Genomic DNA, 22,852 nt, shown 5'->3' with positions numbered 1-22,852 from the left:
GCACGAAAACCTTCAGCTACAACTACGCAACCAGGCCTAAATAGTTCGTCACAAACTTCAGTTCCCATGATGGAAACCAAAGCACAGTATTTGCCTTTCGCACGCAGTGTGCTTGTTAGTTGAAGTTTCGAAGACTTAAAAGCCTTTCTGGCCAACAGAAGTCCACTAGTATCAAACAAAGGCCTTGATTTGAGGAAGAAAGTTCTCAGTAGGTACATATGATGCACAGAATTGTATGGTAGTGGATCATGGACAGCGGGAATCGAAGCTTTTGAGATGTGGTGCTACTGAAGAATGTTGGAAATAAGATAAGTAATGAGGAAGTTGTCCGCAGATACGGCGAAGAAAGAAATATGTGGAAAACACTGACAAGAAGAAGGGACGTGTGTTACAGAATTGAGTCCAGTTTTCAATGAACTTGACAACGTAAGACATACTGTAGCCAGGCCAATCGCGTACCCACTACCACCGCCTGTACATGTGGCCGCGACTGTCAGGTTGCTAGACTCCAGGCGTTGTTCGCCGAAGCCAGCCATACACGGCCCGTCACACCATGTGCTTCATAACCTAGGTGGACCAATAACAATACCCCAATCAATGTGCATGCCCGACGGCAACAGCAACACTGCGCTCTGTATACACTCCAGACTCCAGCAGGTCCCACAAGAGGCACCAGCATCAGCCACCAGCAGCACGCGGGTCCGACAGCGGCGCTGCGACCATGACACTACGTTTCGCCAGCACACCACTTGATAAGCGTTAGCACTTTACGTGATAACTCACGGAAATCCTTCTGCCGGATTATTTAACCTTCTGACTCCCAACAATACGAATATTGTGAAAGTTAATTTTTTTCACATAATTAACCTTTATTAACATAATGGGCAACTGAATATAAGAAGAAACTGGCAAAAATAAAACAACCATTTATTTTTTGTACAGGGTGTCACTTTGGAATCACAGGGAACAGAGTTCAGAACCACCCATCATTTCATGTGATACATCTGAAAGAAAATACCCGTTTGAACTACACAAAATCACACGTCTCGAAACTAAAATGAACTAATAACGCCTAAAACAAATTATAGTCCTAAAAGCACGCAAAAATGGACCTAAAATTTAATAAATTTTGCGTCAAAACTACTTGCTACCCCAGTGGTTTCATTTCGAAGACAAAAGACCGAGCGAGGTGAAGCAGTAGTTAGCACACTGGACTCGCATTCGGGAGGATGACGGTTAAAACCTGCGGCCGTCCATCCTGATTTAGGTTTTCCCTGATTTCACTAAATCGTTACAGGCAAATGCCGGGACGAGGACACGGCCAACATCCTTCCCCGTCCTTCCCTAATCCAATGGGACCGATGATCTCGCTGTTTGGTCAACGAACTAACCAACCATTCATAAGAGCAGGAGCGCAAACCCAAATGGACGTTACTATCTTTTAGTTGTACTTCCACTGTCAATGATCTCCTCAATATGGCCACTACATATAATTAAAAATAAAAAAAACACGCATGTCACCATCTCCTACAATCACTTAGTACTCTGCGCCGGATGTTGATATGAACACTGTAAGCGACTATGCACTATATTCGCAGAAGTGCCTCATTGTACCACTAGCTGTCTCCGTCTTGCAACAGCATCGGTGGTTTCATGCTAAAGGCACTGATACTCCAAAACAAATTTAATAAAATGGTGGTTCAAGCGTAAGCCACTCTTACTGTAAGGCTTAAGACGCTAAGGGCTTAACTCCGGTTGTGCCTAGCAGCCTATTTGTCGGTCGCATTCATCAGTGGCAGTTCCAGCACAGTCCAGGACTCCGACGAGATGCGTTTACCAATACCTTTCAATGTACCCTGGGAGCCGACTTATTTTCGTGCTATCTTTGCCACCACGTAAGGACAAAGAAATGGAAAGCCTACCATCATTATGACAGTGCATCCTCCCCCGGCCTTGATACATATGCTGATTCGGTTGGAAGGGGTGTCATAAAGCCATTGTATCCTTTCCTGAAGCAAGGTGAGCCGTAACTGCTGTAAATGGTCCTTTATTACCTGGATACTGGCTCTGGAACGGAGTGGACGTCCAAGCTGGTCCTCACACATGTTCTATCTGAAACAGATCTGGGCACCGTGTTGGTCCCAGAGGACCTAAATATCGCGCAGACAGTCCATAGAGACGCGAAGCCAGCGTGGTCTTGTTGAAAAATGGCTCGACTATACTGTCCTATGAGAGGTGACAAATAAGTACGCACGAAGTCCGTGAAGCACCGTTCTGTTGTCAGTGCTCCCTTAGTTACTACCAGCCAAGACCCAAAGTCATAGCTACTGGCTCCCCGTATCATGACTGCTGTTCTCCTAAAAACCATTGGAAGTATGGTACCTCTCCCAAGTCGCTGCCCTACTCGCCGATGACGATCGTCATCCGGGATACGGCAGAACCAGGGTACCTCGCTGTGCGCAATGGAGACACCATTCAGCAGCCGTCAAATGCAGGTGTTTGCATTTTGGTGTTAATGGTAGTAAGTGCGCGGGATGATGATTACCTGTTTCGGCTGCTGCTACTTTCTGATCAATGGTGCGGGATGACACAGAATGGTGGACAGAGCGCATAAACTAGTATGTATGCCTTTATATTCCCATGTAGTCCAACATCTGGCCACTGTCGCATGTGAATGCACCAAAAATCTGGATATCACATGATTCGATCAGACGGCCAAATGGAGACACAAAGCGAGGCCCCTTTCTAACACTCTCCTTCAGTGTTCACTCTATATTTAAGGCTGTTCACGGCCCTTATATCGTAACAGGTCTCATGACAACAATAAAAACCAACAATCCTAATGCACTCTGATGTCTGTTCTACCGGTCACAGAGAACTACAACTCTAATAATTACGTACCCAACGATAACTGTGTATGCATAAGAAATTACACTGACATCACACCACGTCTTCCGAGTGCTTCAAGTTTTTGTCAAGAACAGCTGTTGAATATAGACACTCAAACTGCATATGGGGGCGAGTATTTGGATTAATCTTCCGAAACAATAAAGAACTAAACTGAGTAGCGAGGCAGGTTCTCAACCTTGGTTTCTTCATTATTCTATCTTGGCAGGTCTCCAACATTGAAGAAAAGGCATGTTGAGGAAGAGAAGACGAAGGGTGGGCTAAATAAATTACACGAGAGAAGGATAGTATTCAGCCTTTGGAAAGTATTCCACAGAATTTTGAAAATTACATCATAGCAATGTGAAAAAAAACACACAGCTCTAATAAAACTCAAATTATGGTAGTAATCTATTAAAAGTGAAGCCTAAATCTGTCCAATTGGATTGATACGATGGATGCAGTAAGAACAGGTTTCTATATAACTAACAAAGATGTTTTCAATAAATGATACAGAAGTGACATTCAATAACTTCAGAGAGTCGAAATAACAGAAAATTCTGTGCAATAATGAAATTCTAGAGTCGATGAAGGTCAGGTACGATATAATTAAAACGAAACATACATTTGAAAGTTATGACGAAATTAATCAAGGACTATTTCAAATAAAAGGAAATTCGTTTAGTAACAGAACCGAGTAACAACTTCTTTCCTATTTGCAGACCCATGATAAATAACAAGGTATGCTGATGAACATTTTGCGTTGCCGTGGGGAGTATAGTGCAGCTCTGGAAAAAAGGTAATGTTTTTAACACTTTCGGAAATTGTTTTAATATCGGTCTACAGGAATCCTTATTTCATCGACTGTAAATAGTGCAACACGGCTGGCCTAACCGCTAGATAAGTCAGCGACTGAAGATAACAACAAATCAAAGAGAAAGCATTTACCTTTGTTAAAACACGTCCGCGCGATTTCCCATGCATCGAAATAAAGATGAGTATGCCATGACGCTTGCTGAAAATATTGTACTGGTTGCAAAATCGGAAAATAAACTACAATAAATACCAAACGTGTTTGAAGTCACACTCAAAGCATGTTCGCTAAACATAAATTACGAGAAAATAGATACTCTTAGAAGGAGCGATAAGATTCAGAGAATAATTGCAGCTGTAACAGGTGTGAGTTTTCAGAGCTAAGCTAGTCACTTGTATCACTTGCAAAACATTGTTCGCATCATTGACATAGTATCTGTGTTATAAACACACAGGCAGTCTTCCTGAATCACTAAGTTCACAGCAGAATCTGTCTTACAATCAATAACAACTAAAAAAACAAGTTCCATTAATTGTTTTCGCGGAGCGCTGAACTTGGCAAAAGTATAACGGTGTCACTGAAATCAAAGAAATAGGGTGTGTAGAAACAACCGAACTGTCAGGGAGGTTATACTACTAGTCCGCGGTTCCTTTAAGTGACGAAAGTGTACAAGAATTAGCGTTAGTGAAAGAAGCAAAACAACTGACGGTGAAACTGGCATCTGAAATAGTCACACAAATGAAGTTTCATAGAGGCCTTCTTAAATGTAAAGAACCACATGGGAACCGTTGCTTGACGACCACAGACAGCTAAGAGCTCGGCACGTAGAAGAATACGCAGTAATTAGGAACCCAGAAAAAAATTTCCATATCAAGGTAATGGTAGTTCTTAGTGCTATCTTCGAAATTCAAATCAGACGCACTATGGCAAAAGAAGAAAACAAATTTCTGAGAGATCATGTTTCTGTGCAATACTACTGATGGAAGTAGATTAGCCAAACACGATATTATGATCTTTCATGTCTTTTACAAAAAATCTCTTAATTTTCCTATAAGATCTAGTTTCAGCAGTTAACTTTTGTCTGTGATAAGTAAGTTATCAGTATATTTGCTGATATTGGTGACGCTGTCTGAAGCGTCTACTGCTATCACTGAAATTCTTTAGTTATGATGTCAAATTTACTGAATAGGAAATGAGATGTGATGTTCCATAGGTTCAGCGACACGCTCTGACGTAACGCTTAAGAGCATCGGCAACATTTAGAGAGAGTTTTTACCATATTTTTCGATAGTCGGAATGTATGATTCCCTCTTAGCTTAAGGCATTACATTCCACTTGCATTTTTGTTTCTGTGACGAGAGTAATTTCACAGCGTTCTACGATAGCCCTATTTTTTTTATCTTTCTTAATGTAGCTTTCCAATGTTGCAAGCGAGTCCACGCATAAGCAATACCGTATACAAGGTGTCACAGGAAGAATGGTGCATGTTCACTGATATGACAGCACAATCATTCGAAGCAAAAAAAAAAAAGAGTAGTAAACATGGGCTCTAAAATACATACCTTAGGAGCATTGAACACTTGTTGAGTAGAAGAGACATGTTTCACAATAGTTTAGATGAATAAGTGCTCATAGCTCTTAAGTTATACATTTCCGAGCCCGTGTTTACCGTGCATGTTTTTTCTTTATATGTGTCCATACTATCATCTATCAAAATATGGAAAAAAGAGCTTGCAGTATAAAAGATATGATTCAGACCACCGAAGATCAATAACTGCTCATAGCTCTTAATACATGGATCTTATAGCCCTTGTTTGGCATACTTTTTTTGCTTCGAATCATCGTTCCTGGCATACCACTTAAAACTGATCATTCTTCCTGGGACAACCGAGGTATACTCTTATTTAACATTACTAGGCTAAACTTTATATGAGCGTCTAACACTGTCTATAACACAACACCAATGGGCCTACATTTTATTCTTTAAAAGTCTAGAAATTTGTGACATCAGTAATTATTTAAAAATCATCATTGGGTCTTCCTCCTTCATGATGTCTTTTCCTCTCTCAACCTTCGACACGGTCACAAACAGAAATAAGTTCAGCCACCAGAAAGGTTTCACGTACATGTACAAAACACATGGTGACTATTTTTCGAGATAATCACCAAGGCCCAACATCTTTCATAATAGTGTACTGGCTAAACTAAAGCCGTTGCAAAAACGTCGCTTGTCCGTTGAACCACGTCGCCAGTGTACCCTGCCGTTTCATTTTAGGTGCATGAACGAAACTCTTAACATTTTGGAGACCTTATCCTTTCAACGATGACAATTATTTTCACACAAACCAAGAAGATGTTATCATCCTATCACTATATGGTGCTGCATGTGTACGTCTTTCACCCGACCAGAAGGCCTTGCGTGTTGAAGCTCCCCTTCCGGGATGGGGCGCCATCCCCAGGTCGAATACGCACGGCGGATTAATCACGATGGGTTGCCGGCCAGCCCGGATGTGATTTTTCGATGGGTTGCCACATCCGACTAGGTGAGTATCGGACTGGTACCCAACTCCAGCTTCAACTGTAAGATTCGCAAGCATATAAAAAACTTTCACCTACTTTCAAATAAGCAACCGGCCACCCCTTAAATTAACCATACAAAATCCGTTCATAGTAGTGCCGACCCTGCGCAGATGCGGGACTAAGGCACATGAAAAATATGTTTTGATCTTTCGGTTGGCGACAGCTTCGGTGGACTCACAGCGCTCTAACTGTCCCCTGTAACATCGTGGCTGCTCAGAAATAATAACACGTAGTATCATAATGTTGGGCGGTTTGGATGGAAACTGATAGAACCAAAGTTTTGCTACCGAAGGGTTACGAAATCACAGACAGGTTGGATTCCAAATAAGTTGTATAAATTATTGAGAGGTTCATGTGAAACGCTTCCCTTACGGAGACAAGAGAGATGAATAACGTAACTTTTCTGACGCGTAAGTGAGGAACTGTCGATTTGACTAAGTTTAGCTGTGCGCTGTTTCTATTTTCGTTACCTTTTACAATAGTCTGCGCAGCTCCCTCATCATATTCCAGAGCTTTCATATGAGCCGCATATGAATGAAAAACTCTTGTTGTCCGATCGCGATCGACGACTAAGGCATGAATATTGTACTGGTCGCCTAACGAGAAGTGACTCAGTTAACAAAACAAAAAAAAATGTTCAAATATGTGTGAAATCTTATGGGAATTAACTGCTAAGGTCAGCAGTCCCTAAGCTTACACACTACATAAGCTAAATTATCCTAAGGAGACACACACACACACACACGACACACACACACGACACACACATATGCCCAAACACATGCCCGAGGGAGGACTCGAAACTCCGCCGGGATCAGTCGCACAGTCCATGACTGCAGCGCCTGAGGCCGCTCGGCTAATCGCGCGCGGCCTCAGTTAACAGGCTGTTGCTTTTAAATATGTTCGTGTAATACAACTCTTTCATCACGTGGATGAAAGATGAGCAGGAAACCAATACGCTCATGTGGTCAACAAATATCGGTGGCTTATCCTATCGAAAACCTTACTGAAGCTGTGTCATATTTTCAAGTGAGACTGATACCATCTCTGTATTCGGTAAGGCTGATCATCATCGAGCTATATAAAGCGGCGCTTGTTTTGCAAGGCCCCAAAATTTTCACAATATTGACACTAACTCATATCCCGGTGCAAACAGAACCTGCTTCTCCAACTTCGACTCATGATATCTATAGTTAACAAGCACGTCTGTGCTCACATTCAGTAAACAGAATCAGTCCCACAGCACGAACTAACAATCAGCAATCAAAACCACCGACGAAACGCGGTCATTTTGTCTAGTCCAGTGCACTGTAATAACAGCACACTCAGTTTAGAGTGAAGTATTGATGTCTTTATTTAGTACGTCCAGAACGCTGGCAATTCATGTTTTGTGTAATTCGCGTTCGCAATGTAAAGGGAACAACAGTTACACTGCATCCGATTCGCGTCAGTGTTGCACAGAGCTTCAATGTTACCTCTGATTTCCGGCAGCTAGTTGTGTGTAGGTAAGTTTAGTTTTGTCCAGTTAAGTGTATGTAACGCCCACGCCAGTTTACATAAATAAACAATGTAAATTCCCTCAAAAGCTTAGACATTCTTAGAGATGTGGTTAATAACTGAACCACTAAGCATACACAATGCAAAATATTAGAAAGACTTATTCAGACTTGGTCGACTTTGAAAACAGGGGGCTATGTCTTACATGACCAGAAAGCGTTGCTCGGCTTCTTGAAGGAGCTACGGAAAACCAGAAAACATGAGCCACAACAATAAATGAATTCGGCATTGCGAATTAGGATAATCGTCTGCTCTAAAGTGGAATGATGGCAAAGAGAATTTGTGCCAGAGAGGGACTCGAATCCCGAATACCTACTTATCGCCAGCGACTCATGGCGAGATCACAACTCCCACATGTCGTCAACCACGCGCCTACGAACTCCCCGGATCGGCAGATAAATAAGATATTGCAGCGCCTGTGCTATTCTGATTACGATGCATGCATGTCCAATGGAACTTTGCATCGTAATCAGAATAACAAAGGCGCTGCAACATCTTATGAGCTAAAACAAGTCGACTAAAAAGAGCCTCCAGTGTACACATGATTTTATTTTGTTTTGGATGGTTCAAATGGATTTTTATCATTGACAATGAGGCCTCAAACCCAGAAGAACTTTATTGACTCTTTCACTTGGCTCACTAACGGAAGTTCTCACGCAATCCGTGATCAATGTGGATGAAGCAGTTCCACCAAATTTGCATGACGTGATCATTATTTAATTTTATGTTCTTTGGACTTGTCGCCTGTTAGCTAGAGAAAATTGTGGTATCTCTGTAAATACCAGGTTACGTGAAATAATAGTATATGCATTACTGATGTTATACTGAAAAATTACAACTTTAATCATCGACTTTTTGGACGGTACTACGCTGTAGTCTGAAATGAAGTAGCCGCCGCTGTCTGAAAAAGAAGTCGAAGCAAGTAAATGAGTGAGTAGCTAAAGAGTTTAAGAAATGGGCGCGCACTCACCCTGAGATGCGGCCGCGCCAGCAGTTCGCGCAGCTCGGCGATGTCGGCGCGCGTGTCGGGCGTAGGCGGCGGCGCGGCGCGCTCCACCTCGCGCAGGCACTCACACACCTCGCGACACTTCTGCACCGCGTCGCTGGGAGGCGCGCGCGTCGGGCTCACCACTTTGCTCGAGATGCGGTCGTACAGCTGCAACATCAAACCGCGCGCTGCGTCTAACTGTCTGGCACGGCTGAGTACCATCTTCTAGATATATTTATACTTTTGCGGTGGAATAAAATGTAAATGTGTTTCAGCGTTATATGACACTTCTCGTCTAATAAAGGCGTTTGAATTTTTCATTACAAGCCAAGTGTTTTGCAAATGATCACACGAACATAAGTAACATCCCATAGAAATAATTCTGATATACGGAAAATAAAAGACAGTTTCTCGCAGAAAACACTCGAATGGAAATACAAAGAAATAAGCAGTACAGGAACATATCACGTTCTATCACCACTCCTGCATACAAGCACAGAGAATTCACAAATTGCCGGCCGGAGTGGACGAGCGGGTTCTAGGTGCTACAGTCTGGAACGGCGCGACCACTACGGTCGCAGGTGCGAATCCTGCCTCGGGCATGGGGGTGTGTGATGTCCTTAGGTTAGTTAGGTTTAAGCAGTTCTAAGTTCTAGGGGACTGATGACCTCGGAAGTTAAGTCCCATAGTGCTCAAAGCCAATTCACAAATTGTTTTCTTTTGCTATTCTTGTGTCATACTGCCAAAGGGTAGCACGTTTAAAATCATATTCCTTGTCTAACGATTACCTCACTGTCATTATTATTATTATTATTATTATTATTATTATTATTATTATTATTATTATTATTATTTCTTTCTTATCTCAGACGTTATGTCTGGTCAAAAGTAGAAAGTGACGCGGACCTTGATCAAGCGTGACTTCCTTTTAACTGTACGGTATATGTTACATTGCATTTAGGAACTTTCGGGTAATTGAACATATATCAATAATTACGGATTTCTGTAGTTGTATATATAAGTTTAGATGTAGCTGTATTGCATTGATGTACTGGTGGATATTGTGTGGTATGACTCCTGTAGTTGATAATATAATTGGTATAATGTCAACTTTATCCTGATCCCACATATCCTTGACTTCCTCACCCAGTTGGATGTATTTTTCAATTTTTTCTCCTGTTTTCTTCTGTATTTTTGTTGTATTGGGTATGGATATTTCAATTAGTTGTGTTAATTTCTTCTTTTTATTGGTGAGTATGATGTCAGGTTTGTTATGTGGTGTTGTTTTATCTGTTATAATGGTTCTGTTCCAGTATAATTTGTATTCATCATTCTCCAGTACATTCTGTGGTGCATACTTGTATGTGGGAACGTGTTGTTTTATAAGTTTATGTTGTAAGGCAAGCTGTTGATGTATTATTTTTGCTACAGTGTCATGTCTTCTGTGGTATTCTGTATTTGTTAGTATTGTACATCCGCTTGTGATGTGATCTACTGTTTCTATTTGTTGTTTGCAAAGTCTGCATTTATCTGTTGTGGTATTGGGATCTTTAATAATATGCTTGTTGTAATATCTGGTGTTTATTGTTTGACCCTGTATTGCAATCATGAATCCTTCCGCCTCACTGTATATATTGCCTTTTCTTAGCCATGTGTTGGATGCGTCTTGATCGAAGTGTGGCTGTGTTAGATGATACGGGTGCTTGCCATGTAGTGTTTTATATTTCCAATTTGCTTTCTTCGTATCTGTTGATGTTATGTGATCTAAAGGGTAGTAGAAGTGGTTATGAAATTGCAGTGGTGTAGCCGATGTATTTATATGAGTGATTGCTTTGTGTATTTTGCTAGTTTCTGCTCGTTCTAGAAAGAATTTTCTTAAATTGTCTACCTGTCCATAATGTAGGTTTTTTATGTCGGTAAGTCCCCTTCCTCCTTTCTTTCTGCTTAATGTGAATCTTTCTGTTGCTGAATGTATGTGATGTATTCTATATTTGTGGCATTGTGATCATGTAAGTGTATTGACTGCTTCTAGGTCTGTTTTACTCCATTTCACTACTCCAAATGAGTAGGTCAATATTGGTATAGCATAAGTATTTATAGCTTTTGTTTTGTTTCTTGCTGTCAATTCTCTTTTCAGTATTTTTGTTAGTCTTTGTCTATATTTTTCTTTTAGTTCTTCTTTAATATTTGTATTAGCTATTCCTATTTTTTGTCTGTATCCTAGATATTTATAGGCATCTGTTTTTTCCATCGCTTCTATGCAGTCGCTGTGGTTATCCAATATGTAATCTTCTTGTTTAGTGTGTTTTCCCTTGACTATGCTATTTTTCTTACATTTGTCCGTTCCAAAAGCCATATTTATATCATTGCTGAATACTTCTGTTATCTTTAGTAATTGGTTGAGTTGTTGATTTGTTGCTGCCAGTAGTTTTATATCATCCATGTATAGCAAATGTGTGATTTTGTGTGGGTATGTTCCAGTAATATTGTATCCATAATTTGTATTATTTAGCATGTTGGATAGTGGGTTCAGAGCAAGGCAGAACCAGAAAGGACTTAATGAGTCTCCTTGGTATATTCCACACTTAATCTGTATTGGCTGTGATGTGATATTATTTGAATTTGTTTGGATATTAAGTGTGGTTTTCCAATTTTTCATTATTATGTTTAGGAACTGTATCAATTTAGGATCTACTTTGTACATTTCCAATATTTGTAGTAACCATGAGTGGGGTACACTATCAAAAGCTTTTCGGTAATCAATGTATGCGTAGTGTAGCGACCTTTGTTTAGTTTTAGCTTGATATGTCACCTCTGCTCTTTACATCCTCGTGCTCCTTTGCAACAGCCTTTTTGTTCTTCATTTACAATTTTGTTCTGTGTTGTATGTGTCAATAATTTCTGTGTAATGACTAAAGTTAATATTTTGTATATTGTTGGTAGGCATGGCTGGGTTTGCTGTGTCTGCTTGATCTTTAGGTTTCATATACGTTATTCCATGTGTAAGTGTTTCAGGGAATGTGTATGGGTCTGCAATGTAACTGTTAAATAATTTAGTTAGATGTGAATGTGTTGAGGTGAACTTCTTTAGCCAGAAATTTGCTATTTTTATCTTTTCCAGAGGCTTTCCAATTGTGAGTAGAATTAATTGCTTTGGTGGCTTCATGTTGCAAAATTATCACTTCAGGCATTTCTGGTATCATCTTGTATGTGTCTGTTTCTGCTTCTATCCACCGTGCATGCCTGTTATGTTGTACTGGGTTTGACCATATGTTGCTCCAGAAGTGTTCCATGTCTCTTATGTTTGGTGGATTGTCTATTTTAAGGTGTGTGTTATCTATTATCTGGTAAAATTTCTTTTGGTTTGTGTTGAATGTTTGGTTTTGTTTCCTTCTATTTTCACTTTAACTTGTATCTTCTAAGTTGTTTGGCCAGTGCTTGTAATTTCCGCTTCTTTTCATCTAATTGCTCTATCGCTTCTTGTTGTGAGATTTTACCTAACCTTTTTCGTTTTTTGTCTGATATTTCATTTCTTATAAATTGTGTTAGCTGTCCAATGTCTTTTCTCAGTTTTTCTATTCTTATCTGTAGCCTGTGTTGCCATGCTGGTATTGTGGGTTTCTTCTGTGTGTAGGTTGGTTCTGATCTCTGCCTAGTGTGTATATTTAGTGTAGTGAGTGCTCCTATATAAACCAGTAGTTGTAACTCTTCCATAGCTGTGTTTTCATTTATTTTCTTGTGTATGATTGTGTTGATAGTTTTTATTGTTGTTTCGACTTGTGGGTTCTTTGGCGGTCTATGCAAGAATGGTCTAATGTCTGTATTTGTGTCTTTGTATTCTATATATGTCAGCTAAAATTTTTCTTCTATATCTAACATGTGTGTCACTTCGTGTTCTATTTGTACTTGTTCTGGTGGCAGTCTTAAGATTTCGTTTTCCTCTGATTGTTTAATTGATGTGTGTTGTTCTTTGTTTGTTTGCTCTGGGATGTTTGAGTCCATTACTGTATTTTCTTCTTCTTCTGATTGCACATTATTTTGTTCCAGTATTTGTTGTACTTTTTGTTTGATGTTTTCTAATTCTGACTGGAGTATCCTGTTATTTTTTATTATTACACGGATCTGATCAGCTAGTCGTGGTTCTGTTAAAAATTTTAATTCTGGGTATCTGGTAATAAATGTTGTGTATACTTGTGATCTGTATCCAGTTGTGTTGGTTCCTAGGTTTGTTGCTTGGTAATAACAGAACATGAGATGTCGATTAACTTCATCTGACCATCTCATCCTCTGTCTTTGTTTTCCTTCTAGGGTGGTTGCAGGAAGCATATCCTGCAAAATACCTCTATTTGGATTTAAATCATTTTCCAGTTGACTAGCAGTGTCGTTACCATTGTGGGCGGGCATAGGGTTCAAGCGTCGTCCCCGACCATGACGGCGCTTGTCCGAGGCTTCTTTAGTTGTCCTGAACCAACTAATCACACTAAAAGGGGGGTTAGCCCTATTAGTGGTTTGTTCTTTTCGTCGCCTTTTACGACTGGAAGAACACACCGGAGGCCTATTCTTTTCCCGGGCCTCCACGGGGATTATTATTATTATTATTATTATTATTATTATTATTATTATTATTATTATTATTATTAATGTTTTTGTTGTTAGCCATGCTGGTCTATCAGTTAAAGCGTTAGTCTCCGGCCCTGGATGTCTCGGATCAAATTCCGGACAGGATCGGGGAGTTTCCCTCGTTCCAGTTCCTACACTGCACTACGTCTGTTTTCAAACCGAGTCCTGGGAATCTCTCGCGGAGGTAAAAGGCCGCCAGGTTGATGGCCTCGCTACCCTCCTATTCCTCCTCCTCCTCCTCCTCCTCCTCCTCCTCCTCCTCCCAGTGCCGCGATGAAACGAAGGCTACGCTCTACCCGCAAAAAGGCTATGCCCTATCAAGGACTGAGCGCCGCAGACTTTTTTTTTCATTTATATCAATGAAGGGATTTAGGGAGATCACGGAAAACCTAAATCAGCCGAACGAGAATTTGAACCGTCGTTCCCCCGAGTGCGAGTTCAGTATGCTAACCACTGAACCACCGACCTCGGTAATTAATGATTACATCGAGCATCACAAGTATTCAATGGACAACGAAAAGAGAGAAATCTAATCACTTCCCACTTCGTATATCTTTCTTTGAGGACTTGAGCCATGAACAAAAATTAATAATAATACAATAAATAAATAAATAATACTATGTACAGTAGCTATGCACTGCCGAGTGGCGAAAACAAATTGGTCACGTGACTAGATGTAGCCTCTTTTCAGTTCTAATTAGTTACGATGACTCAGTATGAATAGCGAATGGGGTAAGGCGATGAAAAGGGATTGCGGTTCTATCATATACTCCAGAAGAGAAAATGTAAATTTCTCAGAGTTTTAACACTGATCTACCGCTTTGCATTCCAGTAACATCACTACACAACCACGACGGCGCGGCTCGTGCTTCTTGCTCGATATTGCGTATCTGGACCTTGGAGTGTTCATTGTTTCTATTTCGTTGTTCTTTTTTTTTTTTTTTTTTTTTTTTTTTTTTTTTTTTTTTTTTTTCAGTTAAATTGAACTTCCTGTTCTCATGCTTGATAAATGTTCAGCTTTTTATGGGATATCCAAGGGGTCACTTTGTGAGGGGAGTGCGATGGGGAGTTTTCCTGGTCTCTGCCTATCAACGCGCCGACAGGATGCCGCCACCTACTATCGATGCCGCAAAGCTACTGCGGCCGAGCTCGGCCTCCACAGCTGCCAAAACACGCCCTCCCGGGTGTCGCAACGCTCACCGATTCGTTTCCTAACGTTACAAAAGGACGCGCGCCCACGGCTGTGTCTGTTTTTGAAGTTTGTCGTACCCTTACCAGGATGTACCGTCTTTAGGACTGTACAAGCTACGTGACTTTAAAGACGACCGGCAGCATGTCGTACATGGTCGGTCTTTACGAAAGCGGGAAGTTCTGGAGTGCATTCATTCATAACGGTAATAAATTGTAATGTGTAAAGGTATTACGATATTCCGTTAAAATAAGTTCTTTTCTTTTAACATTGAAGACAGAACTGCAGTTGTGCATTTCCTTCTATGTATGTTCTGTAATTACCACCTATGGAATTACTGTTTTTGATTTTCTGATGTTGCATGCTTGCGCGTCTATTAACATGTACTTATTTTTGAATAAAATATTAACATATGCATAAAATTGCATATTAAAGCAAAATTCCAAATATACAATATTTTACGGGAGAGACGAGCTCTGAAAACTATTGGTAGGACGCTTTGTGAAGCGGCAACCAAGGAGTCTGGAGAGAATTGGGTAGACTGACCACTGATGTGTGTGGCGGAATGGAGTGTTCATAGTAGCAGCTTTATAGACTGTGTTAATGAGTGCACTGCGCAGATTGTGAAATACACAGAGGGGATACCTCCTAGTATCGAGAAGACTTCCTGTTGTCCGGCGTAGCGCAGCAACTCGACGTGACACGGACTCAGAAAACCGCTGGAACTCCCTTGCAACAATATTGAGCCATGCTGGCTCTATACCCGTCCATAATTGCGGAAGTGTTGACAATGCAGAATTTTGTGTACCAACTGACCTCTCCATTGTGTCCCAGAAATCTGGGTAACCAAATCATTCGCTCGAACTGTCCAGAATGTTCTTCAAAGCGATGATATGCCGCAATATTATCCACTAAAATTCCATCGTTTGTATGGGAACATGAGGTCCACGAATGGCTGCAAATGGCCTTCAAGTAGCCAAACATAACCATTTCCAATTATACATCGGTTCAGTTGGAGCAGAGGACATAGTCCATTCCATGTAATCACAGCCCACACAATTATGGAGGCACCACCAGCTTGCATAGTACTTGTTGACAACCTGGCTCCGTGCTTCGTAGGTTCTGCGTCACACTCGAGCCCTACCATTAGTTCTTACCAACTAATATTGCAACTCAACTGATAGTGCTGTTAGCAAAGGCTCTCGCATCGGTAGTCTGCTATCACAGCCCATCAACGACAAATTTCGCCGGACTATTCTAATGGGTACGTTTGTCTTATGTCCCATATTGATTCCTGCCGTTACTTCGAGCAGTGTTAGCACTGACAGCTCAAAGCGAACGGCGCTGCTCTCGGTCGTTAAGTGAAAGCCGTCAGCTACTGCGTTGTCCGTGGTAAGAGTTATTGCCTGAAATTTGGGTCCGTAGCTCGTGATCGTGCGGTAGCGTTCTCGATTCCCACGCCCGGTTCCCGGGTTCGATTCTCGGCGGAGTCAGGGATTTTCTCTGCCTCGTGATGACTGGGTGTTGTGTGATGTCCTTAGGTTTAAGTAGTTCTAAGTTCTAGGGGACTGATGACCATAGATGGTAAGTCCCATAGTGCTCAGAGCAATTTGAACCTGAAATTTGGTATTCTCGGCAAACTCTTGACACTGTGGATCTCCGAATACTTAATTCCCTAACCATTCCTGAAATGGAATGGCCCATGCGTTAACAGCCGTTCAGCGTTCAAAATCTGTTAATTAACGTCGTGCGGGTATTATCACTTCGGAAACCTTTTCATATGAATCACCTGAATACAAATGGCAGCTCCGCCAATGCACTGTCCTTTTATACCTTGAGTACTTGACACCACCGCCACCTGTATATGTGCATATCGCTATCCCATGACGTTTTGTCACCTCAGAGTGTAAATGTATGGAAGAGTTTTCTCTCACGGACGACTGTTTCACAGAACAATTTGAAAGCTACGATATTCGGAAAGTGGTGTAACATATTTACGAAGAGGACTATTTTTGACACTGAGCATATAAATTTACTGATACGACTCTCGCCATAAACAAATATTTAAGAAAATAACATAAAACTTTAACTTTGTAATAGTGATGAGAAAAGTTTAGCAGTGACGTCGTTAATTTTTTTTCTGAGTGAAATACGTTTTGGTCTACATCTCCATCGACAGATACTGCAGGCAACGATGAGGTTGTAAATAACCCACTTTCCACTGCATCGTTATAGAAGTGGCCGTTATAATGATGAATACGCTTCTGGTCTCGGGCTGCCAACGTGTGAGGACGATACACCATTTGTCCACAGCTGTGTGTCTCATCATCGGACATCATGGAACTCTCTCCTCGTACATCTATTTCCAAAGGAAGTGTTTAATAAACATAGTTTCTCCCAAAAATTACACTTACGATTTCTCCACGTTTTACTCAATTCCCGGATTTTTAAACCATTCTTTCAGTAATTTGAAGGAGATAAACAGAAACTAATTCCTTTTATTAAATTCTTTTTCATTGCAAAATATTATATATTTGTGAATATTTTCTTTTTGACATTGCTTCCATTCTTGTAGCATTTAGGGGAGCTTTATATTCATCTGCTTTGATATAAAATATTTAATTTTGTGTTTTCTTCGTCGTTTGCTAAATATATAGAGGGGCATGAAAGAGAGAGTGGTTGAGAAGAAAGTGAGGCACGGTTGTACCCTGTCGCCGTTGTTATTTAATCTGCATATTGAGCAAGCAGTGGAGGAAACCAAAGAGAAATTTGGAGTAGGAATTTAAGTCCAAGAGAAGAAACAAAAACTTCGAGGTTTGCGAATGACATAATTCTGTCTGAGACATCTAAGGATTTGTAAAAGCAGTTGAACGGAACGGACATCTCTTAAAAGACCAAAAGAAGGGATCGATTGATAGGACACATCCTGAGACATCAAGCGATCACAAATGTAGTATTGAAGGGAAGTGTTGGTGGTAAAAATCATACAGGGAGACTACGAGATGAATAAACTAAGCAGATTCATAAGGATGTAGGTTGCAATAGTTATTCGGAGATGAAGAGGCCTGCACAAGATACAGTAGCCTGGAGAGCAGCATCAAACCAGTCTTCGGACTAAAGGCGGCAACAACAAATGTGTGTTTACAGATTTTGGGGGCTACTCGCTTCTTTAGCACGTTTATCAAAACTGCACGTCGGACTGCTGATTTATGTAATGTGGTAGTACAATACGTGAATCGGCCATTAATCCAGGAAAGACTACATGAATTTTCATTGGTGATGCATTTAGATCACATGAAAACTTTACTGTGATAGACGCGTATTGGTTAAAGTTTGTTTATACCTCAGAACTCGTCGTACCACAGTATTCTACCACTATTAGGGGACCTTTCCTACCTCTTTTGATGAATACCAGTAATTGTTTCAGTCTGAATTAGTGTGATATTCACTGAATTCTGGCAACAGTCAAAACGTTATGCTTTTAGTTTTTCAAAAATTACATATTAGGGATCTATAGTCGTTTCATTAGAAATGTATCAGGTATGTATTTTTAATACTTCTTTATTAAATTCTGCTTCAATTTGGAAGATCAGTTACTTTTATTACAAGGTTTTTTACAGGAACGCCGTCATTTCTGTCATAAGTAATATTAAGGAGGCTCCTGTTTCGTTGTAAGTGTGATTTTGTTTTGTCCAACTAGCTGCATAGACTTGAGAACAGCCTAGTGGTAAAGCTGATAACATTATATTGCCTCGTAACACTACGTACTGGAGTCAGCGAACCATGGGGTTTCTTTATTTTATTTGCGTAAATACTACCTGAATACCAAGTGACAAGTAGAATTGTAAGTTACTGAAAAAGAGTTGACCTCGACTCATTTTCATCATATGTCTTTCTGTTTTAAAGAGAGTCTTAATCAGACACTTTCTCATCACTTAGCAAGCAGGTAATAACTGAACTTCACATCTGCCCGTAGCTGTCTTGGATCATACGTAGTTTCTGGCCATATTATAACATGTCAATTGAGGAATGACGCACGCGTATACTTGTGCATGTAATCTTCGCCATTACAATAGGCTAAACTAATTAATTTCTGACAAATGGATTGTCAAATGGTCTTTCGCGAAACGTCAGAAAAGTTATAAAATATACGTCGGCCAACAGCCCAAGATAGAAGAAAACAGGGAATGTGTCAACAAACGGACCCGAAAGTCTTAAAAGTTTTGTAATTAATTTCTATATATCATCTGTTTGCATAATGTATAGAGGAGACCTCACAGCACCAGATCCGTAATCAGGCAAATGAATATGGAAAAGCTGACCAAAGGAACACTCCTGTGGGCTAAGCATTCTGTACCATTAATCTTTCATTGATTCCGCTTCAGTTCTCGTATGCCATTCTATAAGCTACTAGGTTTAGCAAGATCTGTAATATTACTGGAATATAACTTTAGAGCTCTTCGTAAGAACTGTTTGGAAAATGAGCATAGAGAAACAAGTACAATAAAAGTAAGAGCGGGACCAGGCCCTCAGCCATTTTTCGGCTGAAAGCCTCAGTTAACGGTCAGCGTCCAGGCGCGCCGCAATAGCGTGGGTGGCCCCCCCCCCCCCCCCCCCCACCTTTTTCCATGAAAGCTGGAGCAGTTACGCATTCGCGCCGCGGAGCGGCTGCGTGCTTCTTTACATTCAGAGCACCCGCAGACCCTTCACGCAGCACAGCCGACGCGAATGGAATGTCTGACAGAATGCAGCCAAGAGTCCCCTACGCGAAGCAAGTTAAAGTTGGCAATCTTGTTTAGTGAAGTTCGTTGCGTGCCGCGATGTGCTTCATTAAACTGCATCCGCCCTTCCACTTGCGACCCGTGGCATTCTTTGCCTGTGGGACAGACCTGCAGTTTCGCAGACAAAGTCTATCTTCCTCAAAAACAGCTTGAAGAGGCATGCACTGATATGAACTTAATCCAAAGCGCAGGGAAACTAGTAACTGTAGTATACATAACTTTTAAACATGGAATGCGAGCTTTGTGCCATTTAGGGAACTAATGTCTTTCGTTATTCAAATGACACCGTGCCACGATATGACCGGGAAGACACTGCCGTATTTCTTCAGGCGCTAGAGCAAACACGGCTATTAAGAAATTGTGTCCGCTAATTTCGCAACAGTTGTACCATACTCAGAACTTTGAGACGAATGAACATCAAAACAAAAATACTACGATGCTCCTGACAGTCCTAAAAGCTGGAAATTTAATGTTCTTGTAGTTCCTACGTTTCAAAAAGGGCAAGTTAGATAGAATTGTTTTATTGCCTTTCGTCACAAGTTTAAATGTTCATCGTTGGTGTTGGCGACAGTTGTAGTGAATCAGATAAAAATAAAGGCAGGAAATATCAGGGTTTAATATCCCTTCGACGAATAAGTCATTAAAGACGGCGCACAAACCATAACTGGACTTGAATGGGGCATAAAATCAGTCGTGGCCTCACAGAGGTACCTTTCGCAACGTTCATCTTAAACATGTTACGCAAAACACAAAAATCTTAATCTGGATGGCTGAACGGCGATTACGGAAATGCAATCAAGACTAAGGCGCTACATCGCCGTTGCTTGCCTGTTCGACTACAAGGCAAGATTCTCTTCTTTTTACGACCCTTACCGTAATGGTCAAATGAAGTAAACCTGCCGGCCGCGGTGGTCTCGCGGTTAAGGCGCTCAGTCCGGAAACGCGCGACTGCTACGTTCACAGGTTCGAATCCTGCCTCAGGCATGGATGTGTGTGATGTCCTTAGGTTAGTTAGGTTTAAGTAGTTCTAAGTTCTAGAGGACTGATGACCACGGATGTCAAGTCCCATAGTGCTCAGAGCCATTTGAACCATTTTTTTTAAGTAAACCAAACTTACTTGGCACTTATTATTTCGTCAACAACTTTCTTGAACATGTCATTCATCAACAAGGAGATATAGTATCCGTAGGGAAAACCAAATAAAATGATAAGGACAATTTTCTACTCTGTATCCATCCAAGTGATAAACGAACAGCAGTCAAACTTCAACGTGTATTAAATTTATACCACGGTAGACACCCTAGAAAATGAGTCCTGAAAAGATTAAAGCATTAATAATACATTCCTAGGTGCAGCATTTGCACATCTGTAGAGAAAGAAGTGAAACAGTAGCTGCTTGTATCACAGGTATTACAGTAGAAAACGTTCCTCAGTTACAAAGCCTTCGAATCTCTAAATAAGTTTGTGCAAGACGTCCAGATACATCCCACCAAGTAATTCCAGAATCTAGAAACTCTTAGTACTGCAAGGATATGTACTATTCATCGCTTGGATAACTATATCTATTACCGTCTTTAGCATTTTTTTTTTTATTTTTAACTCAAGTTCCTTATGCTTGAGGCATCTACAGTGGCCTACACAGAAACTCATTATTTTAATAATTTTATGCTTGAGTCGTTCGGATTTGGATATGTAGTGTTTCGCAGTAACGCTTTTAGGTTAACTTTATACTTCCATTACTTGTAAGCAACCGAACTCTGTTGAGCATTTATTTACATGTCCAGAAGGCATTACTCATGTCCAGGACTCTACAGTAAACACTTGTGGGCTCCTGAGATTCACGGTCCTCTACTATATATGAAACTAATATCTGTGATTTACAACTCAACTGCAACGATTAACGTGTAATCATGCGACTTAAGAACATCACTCGACTTTCGCAGTCCGTTGCTCGGAAGTGCCGGGATAAGAGCACCCCTGTGCTGCTGTCGGAGAGCGGCCTCAGCTGAAAAAGGAAATCCGCACACAGGCATCGATTCATCTGCAGCTATTAGGGTAACTCACTTACAGCATCCAATTAATCGGCAAACTTCAGGAACTGGAGCCACTCCAAAAGCCTCTGAAACTTTCTGCTAACTCACAAAATCTGAAAGAGTGATGAAGATGGAAATTCGTAGAGAGAAGCGCTGCTGCGGATATATTTTTGAGTAATAGAAAGCTTCACATGATACAAGGGCAATTTTGCGAGATATTGATTCGCAAGTGGTTCTATAAAGCACACTACTGAAGTAATTACTATTTTGGATATTTGATGTTATTAATTATCACATGTTCATCAGTGCAATGTAAACATGATACTGCCGGCCGCGGTGGTCTCGCGGTTCTAGGCGCGCAGTCCGGAACCGTGCGACTGCTACGGTCGCTGGTTCGAATCCTGCCTCGGGCATGGATGTGTGCGATGTCCTTAGGTTAGTTAGGTTTAAGTATTTCTAAGTTCTAGGGGACTAATGATCAGAGCAGTTGAGTCCCATAGTGCCCAGAGCCATTTGAAACATGATACTTATATTGCATTATTCGTATTATAATGTGAAGGCCAAATAACTGCCAGACACGGAGGCGGGTCACATCTTAACCGAGTCCATACGACAAATAAGCGATCATTGGTATGATACGACTACCGGCGTAGGAGTGATTTTGAGGGTGTTGACGGTCCGGTGAAGCGAGAGATTTGAAAGTGATTCAACCTTCAAACTTAATTTACGTCCAACTGGTACAATTCTGCTGAAACAGGGTTCCTTAACACGTTGTCTAGTAAGTCCCTGTATAAGCCCTAGAAGCCTGTAGTAGGAACTGCGAAGCACCCTGCTTACAGTTAAAGCAAATGGTAGTATCAAGTAAGGCAGTTACTTTTTCTCTGCTTCATTAAGGTTACTACTCTGTAACTCCGGTACAACCGTCGTATTGCAACAAGTATGATTTTAAAAAAATAAAATTGAAGTGCATACTTTAGAGTGGCATTCGAAAGGACTTCGAAATATGAGTACGGGTATGCCCCTTGTTAACGCAGGCGTCAAAACTTTTTTCTAATTAATTTTTGAAACAAAGGTCGGAATCATGGCGGCTGGTATGTGGAAGGAACTCCTGTCAGGCTTCGTCACTGCAAGCATCAGATACACTGATGCTACCGAAATGAATGATAAATTACAAAAGGTTAACAGTTTACGATAATTCGCTGCTACAAACGTTTTAGTAACAAAAAGTATATCGTCTGAATAAAGAACATAAGTGCTTCAACACCTTGGCAGTTGAGGAGTTACTAATATAGCAAACGCCAATACAAAAAAGTCACATGAAAACAGCACTGGCAGTTTCAACGCATGAGTCTACGTAACTAGCGAGCTATAAATGCACAAAGCTGAAACATCACACTGACACAT

At 40.9% G+C, this 22,852-nt stretch overlaps 1 protein-coding gene across 5 annotated transcripts in view; it reads right to left on the bottom strand.

Moving 5' to 3' along the window:
* The window catches only part of LOC126365127 (peripheral plasma membrane protein CASK-like), a 1,978,716-nt gene that overhangs the window by 735,648 nt on the left and 1,220,216 nt on the right, over positions 1-22,852 (bottom strand). For all 5 annotated transcript variants that reach the window (XM_050008118.1, XM_050008119.1, XM_050008120.1 and 2 more), the window contains one exon: positions 8,808-8,993. In XM_050008118.1, the coding sequence (XP_049864075.1) occupies positions 8,808-8,993 (186 nt within the window). The remainder of the gene's footprint in view (positions 1-8,807; positions 8,994-22,852) is intronic.

The sequence above is a fragment of the Schistocerca gregaria genome, chromosome 1, assembly GCF_023897955.1.
Source record: "Schistocerca gregaria isolate iqSchGreg1 chromosome 1, iqSchGreg1.2, whole genome shotgun sequence".
NCBI classification, from domain to species: domain Eukaryota; kingdom Metazoa; phylum Arthropoda; class Insecta; order Orthoptera; family Acrididae; genus Schistocerca; species Schistocerca gregaria.
The sequence above is the reverse complement of the archived record's forward strand: the minus strand, read 5'-3'. Positions and strand labels throughout refer to the sequence as shown.